At 41.2% G+C, this 17256-nt stretch overlaps 2 protein-coding genes across 3 annotated transcripts in view; one reads left to right on the forward strand and one right to left on the reverse strand.

Annotated features, from left to right (window-relative positions):
* The window catches only part of ugt8 (UDP glycosyltransferase 8), a 22527-nt gene extending 17650 nt beyond the window's left edge, over nt 1–4877 (forward strand). The window contains exon 6 of one of the 2 annotated variants that reach the window (XM_026171075.1): nt 655–2271. In XM_026171075.1, coding sequence (XP_026026860.1) covers nt 655–1033 — 379 coding nt within the window. In that variant the 3' untranslated portion in view covers nt 1034–2271. Of the gene's footprint in view, nt 1–654 lie in introns of both variants that reach the window. The other variant, XM_026171076.1, reaches the window with a different exon arrangement.
* Nucleotides 1–17256, reverse strand: part of LOC113024198 (MAP/microtubule affinity-regulating kinase 4-like) — a 597794-nt gene that overhangs the window by 351612 nt on the left and 228926 nt on the right. The window lies entirely within an intron of this gene.

Genomic DNA, 17256 nt, shown 5'->3' on the forward strand with positions numbered 1-17256 from the left:
TGTGCTGCTGTTTATTTTTAAGATGACAGCCACACATTAGAGCTCTGAAACTTTTAATTGGATACGTTTAAACATTAAATGTTACTGCCTAATATCGGAGGCGTGGAAATCACTTTAGTTAGTTGCCAGTTAACTTTATTGATTGAACAGATATTCTTGGTGTGTATTTTAGTGGCTGCAATTCAAAAATAGCTACAATACAAAAACATTTATATATTTTCTGCACATGTACATTCTGGCATTGCTACCTTCAGTTCATTTAGTGTTTTTCATAAAGTATGTTTTAACAACCTGCACACGCATTCTCCCTGCAGAGAGTTTACATTGCTCTTAAAACATGCAATAAAAGAGAGAATTGGTGATTCTTTCGGTGAACCTAACCTCCTGACTAGGTTATGTGTTCAACAGTAGTTACTATGGTGATTTAGCAAGATAAAGAAAGCCACACAGGGAACTCTGACTTCGAGCTTTTCTTAGCGTCGTAGCACACCCCCTGGTGACCTTTCATGATATCAGGTCATTGTGATTTAGGGTGTCTATAATATTTCATATTTTAAGCTATATGTTGATTTGGTTGTGACTGCAGTGTTTGTTCAACAAATCTCCTTCCTCATTTTTTATGCCATCTCACTTTTCCTCTACCTACCAACCTAGGTACCGCCAGCAAGCCCGTTATCTCTCCAATATTCACAAAGATCAACCAGGCCACCCTGTGAGCAGGGCTGTTTACTGGATCGGCTATATTCTCCGTCACAACGGTGCGAGCCACCTGCGCTCAGCTGTATATGAGGTGTCCCTCTACCAGTATTTCCTGCTGGATGTGGTCATTACTGTAGGGGCTGCCATGGCTCTTGCGGTCTTTGCCCTACGCCGGTTGGCACGATTGCTGAGGGGCAGGTCCAGGGACCACAGCAGAGGCGATAACGTCAGAGATGATGGCAGCATGGCCAATGGACATTGCCATAATGAGAACATGGCCAATGGGAAACACAAACGCAACGGCTCCTTGAAAAATGAAAAGAAGATCAATTGATGCTTCGAAAGGTTAGGAGGGATGAGGAAGAAGTTGCCCTACAGACTCAGCTCTAGCTTTTGGTTCACTGGTTTTATGAAAGTTTGGAAAGAAGGCTGTTCTTAGGTCTGCGTCTAGTGGCAACTGCTACTCAGAACAAGCAAGAGGCTGTGGAAAGGATACACAATGCGTCGTGTGAGGACAGAGCAAGACATCGGGTGCTCAAAATCTGTGTGTGTGTGTGAATATGGGTGAATGTGTGTGTGTGTGTGTGTAATGAGGTATATTTAACAAAAACTTTAACAACCACAACAGCAGGTGCAGCAATACATCATTAAATTTGTGAATTCTTTGAGGATGAAACACAGGAAAGACATATTTGGGGACATTATTTCTACCCGTGCGTCTTCTTTCCTGCCTGTTCTCTGTCTTCCTGCCTTCCTTACCAGTGGAAGGATGATGAAGAGGGGGAATCTTGAGCGCCAACCCTCTCATCCTCGAAAAATCAAAACAAAACAAATTAAGATGGCTTTTGAAAGATTTAGCATTAAATGTTTTTAACTGCAGAAGTGTTTGGTGAACTGTAAATAGAGGGTAAAACTATTTATTACTGTACAAATGCATTTTAATGATCAGACTTTTTAACGCGTCTTATTTTTAATTTATTTCATATCTCGGTCGGTGTGACAGCACCATGTACACTCCGAATCCTTAGCCCACATCTGCACTCCACCCTTGTCCTTCATACTCGTGAAACAGACAAACAAAGAAAGAGCTGATGGCAGCAGTCAGCGTGAGTATGGCCCAGTCTGCGTGTTCTTTAATTGCATTATCCACAGAATGTACTGTTGTCTTCAGGCTGGCCAGTTTGTTCATGCACTGTTTTCCCTTTTCACAAGGTGGTGCCAACTTGTGACTGCACTTAGCTGTGCGGTCTTTGCATTATCTCTTGACTGACTTTTGTTGTGGTAGAGAGCGACTCTGCCGAACTCTATGTGGCTTGTCCTTGTGAAAAGGTGATCATGTTTTTTTTTTTTCTTTTTTTCTTTTTTTCTGCAGTAACGATATTACAATATTATGAACAGGCAAAGTAAAATCAGAAAGCTACTTAAGCTCATGTAGTGAGGGGAGGAGTCTGGGCATTACTTACACTCATGATTAGTTGCATCATCAGCCCCATATTTTAATTCTTCAGCCCTCATCTCTCTCTCCTATTTTTTGATGTCATTTCCAGTGCTACACTTCACATTGTACATCATTCAACTATGATTCAGCTGTTAATGATTTGTTAATAAATGTTTTAATTCTAATGTGTTACAGATATTTTTAAATTATTCTGTTCAGGTAGATTTCCACTCAGCGCTTCACTTCTGTAAATCTTTTAGAAATGCTGTTGAGGTTTATGTGCGAACTTACCTTCTGTAATTATATTAATTCTGAGTGTGAGTTATTCACATTCTGTACACAGTTACACAGATTTATGGGTACGCAGTGTGCTTGAATACGTGTGTGTGGTTGTTCTGGACTAGGATGGGTGCATGAATGAAGCACAACAGATGTGGTTCACGTGTGGTGTTTGAACAGTGGCACTCACAATATCAAAATATCAATATCAGTTCAAGTGGAGGCTTTGTTTTAATTCAGGGGTCCGAACAAAAACGCTGCATTAACTGTCGAAGTACAACAGTTTAAGCCTGTTTTCTCGGGCTCAAATATAATTGGTAAATAAAATAGTCATTCTTTTAATAAAGGGTTAAAAATTACTTGCACTCAGTAACTACTGATGCCTAGAACCCATGGACATGTCTAAGGTTTTTTTCAGTTATTGTCTTCAGTCTTTAGGTTTGCTTTGGAAGTGAAATGCAGCTTAATCAGGTTGAGATCAGAGGGCCGCTTCAGTGATTGCACAATATTCCAGGTCATTAACTTCAAAAACTGGGTTCATTTCACAACATGCTTTCGGTCATTGTCCGTCTGAACAGTTACCCAGTCAGCTTTGCTGCATTTGGCTAAATATGAGCAGAAAGTATCGATCTGTTGACTTTAGACTGTCCCATCATCAGTAAATACTAGTGACCCAGAGCCACTTGAAACCACTCAAGCCCATTCATTATATTGGCCTTACCGTGTTATGTTATTGATTGTGAGTTGTCCCAAATATCGTGTATCTTTTTTTTCTTTCCATCATTCTGGACATGGTCCGCTCTAAGTTTCAACCTGTTGAAGAGTGCAATTCCAGAAGTGGTCTGACTTTTCTAATAGCTTTTATGAAGTTTGGTTGGTTTCTTCTGGTTTTGGTGTTTTTATTGTATAAAGGATCCTGGGATCATACACCTGTTGCCTTCATTTAGCATCCAGGCTTATTTTCCTCTTCACCAAAACCCTGGTTTTTCTTTGTGTATCTAATGAATTTGCTTTGTTTTGGGACCTTGAATGAGGTCTGTTTCAGTTTTATTGAGATTCCTTTTGACCTCATTTCACAGCTATGATTTCCAAATGCAAATTCCATGCTTGAAATCTATTTTACCTGCTAAATTTATGGGAAGAGGAACAACAAAAAAAAAAAAAAACTCACCCGGTCTTTTCAATTATATCTGAGATCTTGAAAATAAGAAACTGCATTGGAAAAAAAGGTTTTAATTCTTTAGTTGTTCATGCAGTATTTTTGTTTAACCCTTTGATGATTCAATAACTGCACTTGAGCTGAATCTTGAAGAGTCAAGTCAAAACTATCCAAAACTCTGGCCATGACTGTATATGACCTAACTGTTGTCACTATTTCTACTCTTAATTTTTGCCACTGTGCCTGCTAATTGTAAATACAGGTAACAGAGAGGTATTTAAAAGGGAAAAAAGGATTGACATAGTTCAAACTATAGAAATAAACCCCTCATTTACAATGAATAATGATGTGTCAAAGTGATAACTGTCCCTGTGGGGAAATTCTCTTTTGCTGAGTTCAAAGTACAAGGCCAGTCGAAGATCATCTTTAGAGTCTGCAGGGTTTCATTATCCTTCTAATTTGTATTTTAGAAGGTGCTCGTAGGCATAGGAGAAGAAAAAAAAATCACGAACGTGGGATCTTTAGTTGATTTATCAAACTACCAAGCTACACATACTGTGCTTCTTCTTGTTCTTCTACCTTTTTTTTTAATGGATGGAATCATAGCAGAGGGACTGTTTACCAACAACAACAACCTTAATGTAATGGCAACGGAACATTTAACCTAGTCAACGTTGTTAAGAACAAAATGTTCACAAATACTTTAAAATATTTCAGAGAAGTTTTATGACCTTCCTTTCTCTGTGAGCTATAACATCACTTGCACAGCCCAACCCAGCCCATGGTGGGTATGGCTGATGGGCCTGCTAGTGCTACGCAAGCTATGAACAGGATCTGAAGAGAAATGTTTGTAAAGATGGTTGCTTTTTTTGTTTTTTTAGTTTTTTTAGTTTTTCAGTATTAATAATGTTGTACCCTACATACTTAAATGTCCCAACTTTATGTTTCAGTAAATATAAAGTCGAGTGTATCTGTTCTCGTGATGTCTATATTTTACCTGCTTGAATAACTGATCATTGCTCTGTTTTCTGTAGTGTACTAGCTTGTTCTCTTTGTCCACATCTTTGTCTTTCTCTTTAATTCCTTGTGTATTCTGCCGTCTTTTGCGCCATCCTTACCTGTCCTCACTTCACTGTAGTTGGTTCGACATTATTTTACTTTCATTTTAAATCTAGGCAAAAAAAAAAAAAAAGTCCTCACTTGTTCTGTCATGTGTGTCCATGTTGTAAATAGATTGTAAACAAAATGCTAATGCTGAATAAAAAAAGCATATTTTGTTTGCAGAGATGACTGAAACTTTTTTCCCGCGCTTCCTACAGTGTCGCATATAATTTCTCGCCAAACTAAAATATACAAGAATAAGAAAAACAAAATCATATCGTTATAAACTGTTACATGCCCTCGATGCCACTGTGCAGCAGTATTGAACAGAGGAGCGCATGCGATTCATGTTTTTGAGCCCAGACAAGGCTGATGCTGATTGCAGCAGTTGATGCAGCCAGTCTCAGTGTGATAGGGGATGTATAGGCTTTCTGTCTGGAATTGTTACCAAGCAGCAAGAGGCTTTTGTAGGTATCAAATGGTCGAATCATCTAAAGTAGCCAACTGCACATGCACGCACACACACGTGGATAGATGGGGTTATCTAATGCTGTATGCTTGTGCTGAGTGAGAGTGGGGGTAACAAAACACCCAGCTTGGTACTCTGCTTCGCTTACTTAATTATTCACTCTGCCTGCTGGGGCCTGCAGACCAACCAACCCCCACTTCTCCCCCCGCATGCACCCCCCCCCCCCCCCCTTTCCACGCACACAGACACAGTGACTCACAGTTTTTAAAAAAAAAAAAGCATCTGCAGGTATGTTTAATTTACATTCTTCAAGTTGTTTTGTTGTCGCTGGTGGCCCTGTGTGGGCGCTCTTCTGTTAACTGAGACGTATGGGGGGGTGCTGATCAGAAATCTGATGTTGCAGAAAAACACAGTGGGCATCATTCATGACACCCTCCAGTCATTCTTAGCCACATTTCCCTCTTTATACCTTGCTAGTGCCTATTATCTTGCCTCCAAGGGCAATCATCAGGAGCTACTGAACACTTTGTGATGGACTAAGTGGGCTTACCATATTGAGTGCAAAGTCCTCCCTCTCTGCACAATATCTGTGTGATGGATTTGTCAATAGTATGAGAACAGGGTGTGCTGTGATCTTACGTCCACTGACATCTTAAGTCTTTACCTGAGATGCACCTGAAAGAAGATGTTGGACTTCTCCTGTGTGCATTAGTCTGTTAAGGGTGTCTTTTTGGAAACTGTTGACTTAGCTTGTACGAGCGTAAATGAAAGATGGCCTTCTGTCACTGTATGTTCATCTTCTTCACAGCCTATTCTGAGAGCTCTCCCTATGGATCTGCCCAAGAAGCAATTAGTATTTCTTTGTAAATGATTTAACAGGATTGAAAGACTTTTCCACTACCAACAGCTAAACTGACCTTGACATAATAAAAAGTAGGTAATTAAGATGAATTATTTCATTGAAAATAGTTAAGCTGGAGACCTTTGCACATCAGAAATGAGGTTCATTTTATCCCTTTAATGGCCGACACCACAGATGGAGCACGTGGAAGACAGTGATGTCATACTCTCCCTCCATGTTGACTTTCTGGACAGTGCAGTGTTAAGTTATCAGCTGAGGACAGAAAGCTTGCTAGCACTATGTTGGTGCACTGCACAGACACACATACCAGCTAATTAGCGTTAAGTGATAAATTACTAATGTTTCACTTACCAGTAATGGAAACCACACTTCTTGGAAAGGCTGTTTTTGCAGTTAACTGCAAGATAGCCATCTTATTTATTCATATGAAAGTATGAAAACCTAAAGCTTCAAAAGGCACCAAACATGAATGCGAGATCTAATTCAATGATTTCAATAAGAGAGGTGGGATAGACTCCTGGGAAAGGATTTTGCAAAGGGCAAACTCAAATATTTTTGAGTCTACCTGTCATTTAAGGCTATTTTCAAATTTTTACATACCCAGTTTTATCTCTAATTGGCACAACCACGTCCATGGACACTGTAAAGAAACTGGGGCTGTTAGGGCTGCAACAATAACTTTAACTCACTTCTCTCCAATATTAATCTTCTGCACATACTGTATATATTTTATTCTGTACGTATAATATTTGGTTATTGTGTTTGCTTTCATTATCCTATTTTACAACAGAAAAGTGTGCACTCTTCATCAAGTGATACTGATAAAATTAGATGTTGCAGACAGGACAACTACCAACAATTATTGCTATAGAAACAGCATTCATATTTTGGCCCATTTCGGCCCAAGCCTATCCAGGCATGCTGTTACCTCTGTGACCCCCCCACCTCTCTTTCATTGAGTGACAATTACCACTGTTGTCTCACAGTAAAACAGTCCGAATCCACGGTTCGATTCCACCATCACTCAAGAGTACTGTGGGAGGAAGTTGCTACCTTTGCAGCTTTGCTAGCAAAGGTTTGGAGGTCCTTTCTCTGTTTAGTTATGTAATGGCAATTCAACCTGTAGACCCACAAAACGGTCTATATTCATCTTTCAAAAACACAGCACACATCTCTCATAAACAGCAGTACCAAAACATTTACAATGAAGACTCATCTACTTGCACACATGTACATATCGTTAGCTTCATAGCATAATTGCCTAAGTCATTTGACTAAGTCAATGACTTAGGCAATTATGCTATGAAGCTAACGATATGTAAGTTTTAAAAAATAGCAGTTGCCTTCAAAACAAAAGCAAAATTATGTTTTCCTACAAAATGTGATTTTGCATAAAAAGCAGATGGTCATTATCTGATTGGAAGTGTTTGGTGGATGAAATGGGACCATACAATGCCCAGCTGAAGCTACACTTGTGATGGCAAATCTCTACTGCAGCTTCAAACTAGCAAGCAAGCTAACAGAGAATAGCACAGCAATCCATGGATCTCTTTGCCATGAGACAACTTTATAACCATTTATATTTTTCTTTTGCAAAGAAGATAATTTGAAGTGTCAGTTTGATGTTTGGGTCCACATACCAGAAAAGATAAATGGGTAGCTGCTGCTAAAAAGAGACGTGGCTACAGCAGATAATGTTTTTTCAACCAAATCTTAAAAGCACTGAGCTTCAGTGTATTTGTACATTTTTATGTGCAGGCAGAAGATTAGTCTGCGTTGTAGAGACAAAACTGAATGACTGGGTTCGATAGCTACTGAGTTGTTATGTTAAGACTTGTAGGACTTATGGAACTATATGCAATTACTTTGGTTTTACATAAGCATGTATTTAATTTTACTAAATGTTCCATATTGTCAGTATTTATACTGGTTTTTGGGCTCTTGCTATTATCTTCTTTTTATAGTGTGGTCCTCAGTGAAACTAACTTTAAAAGTTGGTCCTTAACCAGCTGCAGCGACGTGGTCATTCATAGAAGGCTTTAAGGTTTTCTTCACCCTGAGTTTGAATGAGCTAAATCATAAAATCATACAGATTTAGGAAAATTATTCCCAGACGCAAGAACCACAAAACTGATGCAACACAACAGCTACTAACAGTTAATGCAATCCTCTTGCTAAAGGCCCATAGCTACCAAGAAAGCTGTCAGTGATTGATTCATCTCCTCTTAAAACAAAATGTATTTGGCTCACTTTAGCATACATCCAATAAGTCAATACTTTTCTCAAGCTCTCTTTTATACTCTTTTTTTGATTAATCTTCTTTGTCATTTTTTATTCCAGAGAGAGGTAGACAAGCTGGATTAGTCTGGTGTTTCGTGTATTTAAAGGTGAAAGTCAATACATCCAAGGACTTTGTCTGCTAGATTAAAAAATAAAAAAGATCAATGTAACTAGCATAATGAGAATTTGAGTGTTAAAAAAAAGGAGAGAATTAAAGAAGATAATATCCTGCAGGTTACCCTCACGTCCAGCAGAGGGTAGTAGTATATCATAAGTAACTACTGTAGTTGGCTTGTGCTTCTCTTTTCCTCTCTGCCTGTCAGTCTTTTTGTTTTGCTGCTCCTCTGCTTTGTCCAACAGCTGAGCAACCTGTTGACAGAAGTTTTCAGCTTTGGGTTTCTGATCTTGCAATAGCTGCTGCGTGCATCTGTAATTTATTTATTGATTTTTGCCGGTTGACATTGAAACACTGGTTCAGTTTATATATATAGACAGCTTCTAGTTCTTTTGAATGTCCCCCTTTGAAAATATCTGGACCTAAACTCTGCATGACAGATCTGGCCACCAGTAGGTTAGAAGAAGCCTTTAGCATCAGAAGCCTTCGCATGCTGTGTGTGCTCAATTTCAAATGAAAGTTTAATGATCCATGCAGAGAAACAGGAGCGGGGTTGGTCGGTTGGTTTTCAGCAACGTTTAGGTGGGTGGTTTGTGTCAGAGTTAGATCTACATTAACACCAAGGATTTCTAATCATTCACTCATCAGTGGTTTTATAATACAAATCCCAAAATGCCATATTTGTGTATGCAGACCTTATATATGTACATGTGTTTTTATATAGGTTCCATTTGTGCACATGCCTTTGTGTATGTGTGTGTCACAGGCTTTGGGATAGATGGAGCCCTGTCACCGTGTCACCATGGAGATAAGAGAAGCCTGACAGCACAGGAGAGAGCATGACAGCTTTTATATCAATCACACTGACTTATAACTGCGTGCGTGTATGTGTTACGAGTGTCTGTACGTTAAGGGGTAAGGAAGGGGTATTAAGCCGGAATCAGAAATAAATCAATGTCATGTGGTTTATATGTCAGCAGCTGTTGTCAGTTTGGCCTCACCTCTCGCTGTAATCTCTAAACTCCAGTGGCTACATGTAAACTCTCTCTCTCACACACACACACTGCTCTGACACACAAACAAACAGATGCCAGTGTGTGTCACCCATCTCTAAGTGTCTGGACGACGCCCAAAAGGAGAGGGTTGGCCAAATGCTGTCCTGGCACCGAAAAAATCTACATCTTTCAGCTTGTCGCAGATCTAATCTCTCTCTGTCTAATTTATTCACTGATCCTCTCTAGCTCCTTCTACCCTCAATTTCTATTCCTCCTCTCAAACTTCTCTTCATCTTTTTTCCCCTCGTTGCTTCTACAATATCATCTCACCATATTTTCCAGCATCTCTTTCTTTCTTTCTCTCTCTCTCTTTGTGTTTACACATCTCCAAACATCGTCCAAACCCGGAGCCTCAGTGAGTCTGTAAGCTGATGCAGCGTATCTGTGAGGAATTGGGAATTCAATTGGAGAAAATCAGGCTTTTGAGTTTTCAGCCAGATATTTAATTATGGGAGTAAATTACAGCTGTGTCACTGCGGGGACACAGCGCAGAGGTAATGTGACTAAGAAAACAATAAATAAGCACAAAATAAACATAAAGTCAATACCATGCTTGATTAGATATATAACACCTACTGCTGCTCTTGCTAAACCTCCCATGCTTGCTTACTTTCACCCCGCCGCAAACACACACCACATTCTCTGTAGCTGTTTGTGTGCGTTAATACCTGGAAACATTTCACTAATATTATCTGAATCCTTTGCCCTGCTGTGGATCTCTGGCAGTAGATTAGAGAGAGGCCAGTAGTGAGATGGAAAGATAGGGACTTGGAAAATAGTAAGATAGAAATCTAACCTTCACTGTGATTAGGTACTGACCTCACAGGCCTGCTGTCTGTACTGATAAAGGAAGACAAACACACACACAAAAGCACCCACCTGCACACACGCTAACCCATCCCTTATTTTGAAATCGGCGAATCATTCGATCCTTATCGGCGTTCATTCACTTCATTTCTCTTGTCGCTTTTCCGTCTGTTCTACCGAAACCTAAGGGAGGAGATAATCGTGCTATGATCTGTTTTCCAAATGTGCTCTTCACACAGTTAGCCTTTTTTTATTTGCTCAGCTGAGAATGTTTTCTTTAAGATAAAGAAAAAAAAGTTCAAACAGGGTAAACTTGCACGACTCGAGTAATCTCAGACATTTCTTTAGCTGGTTTTCTAAAAAGACATTGCTGCTGCCTGTTAGCCGATTACAGATTTTAAAAAGCACTTGGTTCACAAGGTGTAGCTTACAGTAGACAGCAGTGGATCCATATCGTCACAAGGTCATGACTGATAACATTCGTGCGCTGAGAAGACTGATACTGACACGAAATTTAATGGTTCTTCCGCCTGCCGTTTTCAAGAAGGCCTCATCTGATGTCATGTAACTCTGTTAGCACATCTATCAGATATCACATATCCGTGCTCTCAAACATAACTCGTTTTAAAGTCTGCGTTAAAGCCGGGGATAACGAGGTTATGTTCCCTCATATTCTGTTCCCCCTATGCGTCGACGCATACACGCGCATGTGCAGGCAGACGCTTGCACACCTCCATTGAGTCAGTCACTGAGTTCTCCATCACTGCCAGCGGTAGCCCAGTGCTCTTTGGTTGGTTGCAGGTTGATGGATGAGTCTCCCTTGAGCAGCTCTGTTAAAGCGCCTCTCTATCAGGCTGCAGCCGCATGGGCCCTCACATTTGATTAGATCCCAATGGAAGCCAGTTGCTCCTTGTCATCATTCATACAGCACGGGCCCGGGATGCAACTGCGACAGCCACCGGAGCACAGCGCTTGACACACTGAGGAAGCCATTTCGGTGCAAAAGAGAGGATATTATGTGACTCATGTACAACTCTGTCTCACATGGGTGGCACTGCACTTGGCTGGAGAGGAGAGATAGGGAGAGGGATACTTGAAAGAGCAGAGTGTTATTTACCTTCTTCATAGGTTACATTCAGAGCTGAAAGCCTCATCCAAGATTCTATCAATCAAATTGGCAACCTATTCATTTAAATTACACCTGAATGAGAATGAGGACCATTACGGCTCTTCAGAAACTCGAAAGCTTGACGTTGCTTCGAGTCTGTCTTTCTCCCTCTTTCACCCGCTCTGTTTCCCTACCCCTCCCTTATCATCTTTCCTCTTTTCTCTTTCATCTCCCTCTGTTGGTATTTACATGTCAATGACTTTTGCGTAAGTGCCTTTCTCGTTTCTTTTTCTCTCTCTTTTTTTTGTCTGCTATTTACATGTCAGTGGCTTTCCCTACTTGATGGTTGAAATGAAAGTAATTTGCTTTGTGACAGTCAGGCCATTTTACCAGCTATTACTCTCATCCATTCTGGTCAGTGAATACTGATGACAGTGAAACCAGGGAGCTGTGAAGAAATTTTGCAAGCTCTCGCGTTAGTGACGCTGGTATGACTTTCGCGTGTCGGCGCTCTCTGCCACTTTCACCTCTGAAGGTGTTTTTTAATGATATGTGACGTCCTCACCCTTTTTTTGTTTCAAACTTTTGCTGCACAAGGCACTCACTTTGATCTTTTTTGGGAGTTGCTTTTGTGCACAGATTCAAATACAAGAAGGACAGTCATCTTAGAAACAGCTTGTTGTTTATTGTTTCAAACCCACCTAGTCACTGCAGCCTTAAGTCAAGCCTGGCATTCTATATGGACTCCACAACAATGTGAAAGCCATTACACTTCCAGAAAATTGCTTTGAATAGTTGATACTTCCACACACAAAAAAAGCAATTTCAGCATGGGATCACGGTACTTCCCAGTGAGGGCCTGGAGATAAGTCTCAACTGATGATGCGGTTTAAAAATAAAGACTAATTTCCTTTTAATCAGGAGCATAGACCGTGCCACACAGAGTGTTAAATCACTGTTTCAGAAGTGATTTAAGGATGGCTGCACACAAATCATCGAGGATAGGAGTCAGATAAAATGATGAATGCGCTGATGTGCTTGGGGGTCAGCAGCTCGCATGTCTAGGTGGACACACAGGCGCGCGCGCGCACGCACGCACATACGTAAATGCACGCCACCTCTCTGCTCTGTTGTTTTTAAGAGTTCCGCTGGCCATTAATGATTTATTTTTACAGGCAGAACAGAAATATGACTGCTTATGACTGAAATATTGATGGCTTTGCATGAATTATTAATAGGACTGATTTCTGGAATAAAGATGCAGTTGACCTACAGTAGTCAGAGGTTGAGGTATGGCCCTAATATCTTTTCTTATGGTTTATAAGGGTGTGCGTGCATGCCTCCAAATGTTCACAGAGGTGCTTTTGATGTTGGTTTACCTTCCTTTGTGTTCAAGTGCAAGAGGGACGAGGCTTTGTGAGACTGCGACAAATGCTTGGCTGACCTTTGAGACATGCATGTATGAATGAGAGTGAGTTGCGCTGAGGTAATTCAGCCAGTGATGTGTTTATTCGTTTAACAACTACACTGCCCACAGATTGTTACTCAGCTGACAAAGTAGCAACCTGTCTATGCTGCAGCTTTTGCCAAAACAACCTGCTTGCTTTGAAAACTGCCTCCGCGTGAGTCTAATTTGGTGCTGAGGAGTGTGAGTAGTTAGTGTAAATCTTGGTGCGCCTCTACAATGGCTAAAAGGATTATTGGAGTAGCAATGTGGAACAATAACAGCCAAAGCAGTGAGTAAAAGGGTAGTTTGTTTGGGTTTTTTTGGCTTCTTTACTTGTTTCTTTTACACTGGATGGCTGTGTCCATTTTCTTTGTTTTTGTCCATTATTATATAAAAAATTAATGAGCCATCACTTTGTGTTTCATCAGTTTGAATTCAAATACGCATACTTGTTTTCTTGCAGTATAGAAATTAGAGAGCATCTTGGGAGGATAGCATAGCCCATCATGATCTTCTGCCCATGGCTTCTCAGCAGTTAATGCTACTATGATACATGTATACAGTATATGTGTAAAAGGTTGACATGTCAACTGCTGGTTTGTGAAGAGCTGTTTGAAGTAAAGACGATAGGGTGGTAACCTATCAGCTCATACTAGCAAGGTTAGCAGCTTTCACTCACAGGCACAGATTTCTCCTAATATCATATTAAATTTTTCATATAATACCATATGAAAAAAATTCCTTTAATACAATATTATTTGTTTGTCAGACCACGATGTGCCAGATAATAGTATATATTATTCCATGCTTCATATATTATTATTATTTTTATTATCGTCATGATTTCAAGAGCTGTAATATAATTCTAATGAACCTGAAAGTCAGCGTTTGGCATGACCGCCTTTATTCATCAACACAGCCTGAACTCTCTTAGGCAAGCTTTCTGGTTATTTCTTTAAGTAGGAATACTTCTCCAGGCTTCTTGAAGGATGTTCAAAGGTCTTCTTTATGATGCTTTCTGCCATTTGTTCCATTACTTCAAGTTCAGGCCCACATAGCAAAATTGGTATGGTCCAGATCTGGCCCACACAATGTGCTTACACATGGCCCACATACCGCAAAGAATGACGGCCTTTCGGTGGCCCAGATTTGGTTTGCCAGATCACAAGGCCAGTTGCAGACACACTGGTGGTCCTGTGCTGGCCCATGTGTGGATTACCTCTGGCAAACCTGATCTGGGCCACCAAACGGCGGTCATTCTTTGCAGTATGTGGGCCATGTGTAAGTTGTGTGCAGCCACGGGCCAGTTGCAGACACACTGCTGGCCCTGTGCTGGCCCAGAACAGTTTCAGCTCTGGCCCCAGATGTCAGCCTAATGTGTATCTTAATCAAGCCATGTAATAACAACATGTGCCACAACATGCAAAAGTAACATGACAAAACTCTGCTCAGACAGTGAATGGACTGACTCTTATATAGCGCTTTTCTAGTCTCCTGGATTGCTCATTGTGCTCTATGTAACATGCCACATTCACCCACTTTCTCTAAACTGAGTGCTTCCTAACTACATTCGTACACATTCACACGCTTGATATGCAGACTGGAGGAGCCAGTGATCGAACCACTAACCTTCTAATCCGTAGGTGACCCGCTCTACCTCCTGAGCTACAGCCACCCACTGGCAAAGATGAGTAAACTGTCACTAGGTTTTGGATAAAGTGTACACTCACAAACCTGTCAAACCTGCATTTGAAACGTTGGCTACCATAGCAGTATAGTATTGCAACATGGCATTTGGGTCTTCTAACTAAAATAGGAAAATAGGAACATAAATAGTGCCATCATTGCCAGACCCGGCCCACATCTGGTAGACATACACCCTGCCATGACAGCAGTCAGTCAGAAGTGCCAGCTTGATCCAGGGAAGACCTGTTTTCTATGGGCCTGGGCCACATAAACCAAACCACAATCGGGCCAGATATGGCATGCCATCACATAGACAGTGCCATCTATGCCAGGCCTGGCCCATATCTGGATGACATACACCTTATCACGCCAGAAGTCAGCCAGCAGTGCCGCCTTGATACCAGATCTGGGCCAGACCTCCTTGCTATGTGGGGGAGAGGCCGATCCATGACTGCTAATGTTCCATTGTGTGTGTGTTTATACTGCACCGACAGTGTGTTTGAGATTATTGTCATGCCATCAATTTTGATGGAATGAATCAACACCACTGACTGAAATGCAGCCCCAAATCATGGCAGGGCCTGTAGATGGCTGTAGATATTCACTGTTGTGCCTCTCTCATGATATACTCCAACTTTGTTTTATTGATTTCAACGATGACATACAAAGTTAGCAACAGCAAAGTCGATCTTGATTTCAGAACAGTTGTATGTCCATTGTCCCCTCCAACCCCCCCATCACGAATTCTCCCCCTACCAGGTCCACACTAGACAAGACCAGGTCCACACTAGACAAGACACCGCAGAGAGCCAGTCTCTGCCCACACACACAAAAAAAGAATATCACAAGACCCATACACATAGCAAGCATAACCCAAAAAAACAACAACAACCCCCCCCCCCCCACACACACACACAAAAAACAAAATAAAACAAAAACAGAAACAGAAACAAAAAACAAAAAACAAAAAAGGGACCAAACAAAACCAAAGGAAAAACAAATAAATAAAGTAAAAATAAGATAAAAAAAAAAAAAAAATCCAAACTTTATAATGTAGCTTCACTCAGTTCACTTCAGACTCCACCAGTAAGAGAGATGATTTCCAGATTATGTTAAATTTCCTAATAGAACCTTTTAGAGAGAATCTAAGTTTTTCCAACTTTAAGTTAAAGAGTACATCTCTCACCCAATGATTATGAGTTGGGGGGTGAGGAAGCTTCCACTTCAACAGAATAAGCCTCAGAGCTAGTAAAGTGGTAAAGGCTAGGGCCTGTTTGAGGGGGCCAGATAAGTTCAAGTCGGGAGGAATGCCAAAAATTGCGGAGAGTGGATTAGGAGGGACAGTCTGGCCATATGCTTGGCTAAGTTTGTCGAATATGTCGAAGACCAAAACATGTGGACATGGTTCATAGGTGATAGTCCACATCTGCTACAGGGATCACTAATGGTTGGATAGATTTTAGATAATTTTGCGTTTGTATAATGTACTTTATAGACCACCTTGCACTGAATCAAAGCATGACAGGCACAAATTGAGGACGAGTGTATCAATTTCAAAGCAGAATCCCACTGTCATGGTCCCCGTGTCTGCCCGGCCAGCTCCACAAGGCCACATGTGTTTGGTGTACATTCTCCTCTCTCCTCCTCGCCAGGGCGGAGCTCACTGCAGGTTCCCGCCCTTGGCGCACACCTGCATCTCGTCAGGCTCTGATTACGGGTTGTGCTCTTAAGGCCGGGACGCAGACAGCCTCACTGCTGGATGATTATGCTAGACACGTCAGTGAACCTCTGCCTCGAATCCTTAAGCTTTGTAAACTTGCTGCGATCTCTGTGTAACCTTATTTTCCCCTGTGCACAGTTTTCCCCGGACCTGTGACTAACCTGTTGTTTCAACCACTGTAAAGAAGAAGAGCTAGCGTGTGAGTGACTCCAATCCCGGACTTCCCTTTCGGACCTAGGACCCCCGTTCCCCTCACTGTATATATCTGCACCTGGTGATTGTGTAAATAAATGTTGTTTTCCCCTGAACTCTGCTCTGCGCCTGAGTCCTACTACACCGCATGACACCCACTGCTGTTCTGGCAGGGTTGTCTGTAGCTCTTCCTCCCATCTCAACTTAGTATGAGAAATGGATTTGGGGACCAAAGTATCTAGTATTTTATACAAGGCTGATATCAGTCTATTTTGATGAGGGTTCGTCTGCAGGATGATATCCAGATTTGTTTCTGGAGGCAGATTGGGAAAGTGAGGGAACTGCGTCTTTACAAAACCTCTAGCCTGAAGATAACGAAAAAAATTGGAATTAGGCAGGTCGTATTTAGACGATAGGTCAGCAAAAGATAGAAAGGTGTCCTGACTGTACAAGTCCTTAACAGTCCTAAGTCCTTTATCTTCCCAACTTCTAAAGGCCGCATCAATGTTTGAAGGTGCAAAATTACAATTTTTTAATAAAGGTGTTAGCAAAGACAGTCCAAGTAGCCCAAAGTATTTTCTGAACTGTCGCCAAATAGTTACCGCTTCCTTAGCTATTGGATTATCCCCAACAAGGGTTGGAGAGAAAGGGAGTGGTGAGCTGAGTGTTGATGATAATGAGTAACAGCTAGATGCAGTTTCCATTTGTACCCAGGCTGGTACAGGGGGTTGTTGTGAACCCAATGTAAGAGTTTTTGTATGTTAGCTGCCCAATAGTAGTGTCTAAAATTGGGCAGACCAAGACCACGTCAGTTTTACAGGACTGAAGAATAGACTTGC

This window comes from Astatotilapia calliptera, chromosome 6, assembly GCF_900246225.1.
Source record: "Astatotilapia calliptera chromosome 6, fAstCal1.2, whole genome shotgun sequence".
Classification (NCBI taxonomy): domain Eukaryota; kingdom Metazoa; phylum Chordata; class Actinopteri; order Cichliformes; family Cichlidae; genus Astatotilapia; species Astatotilapia calliptera.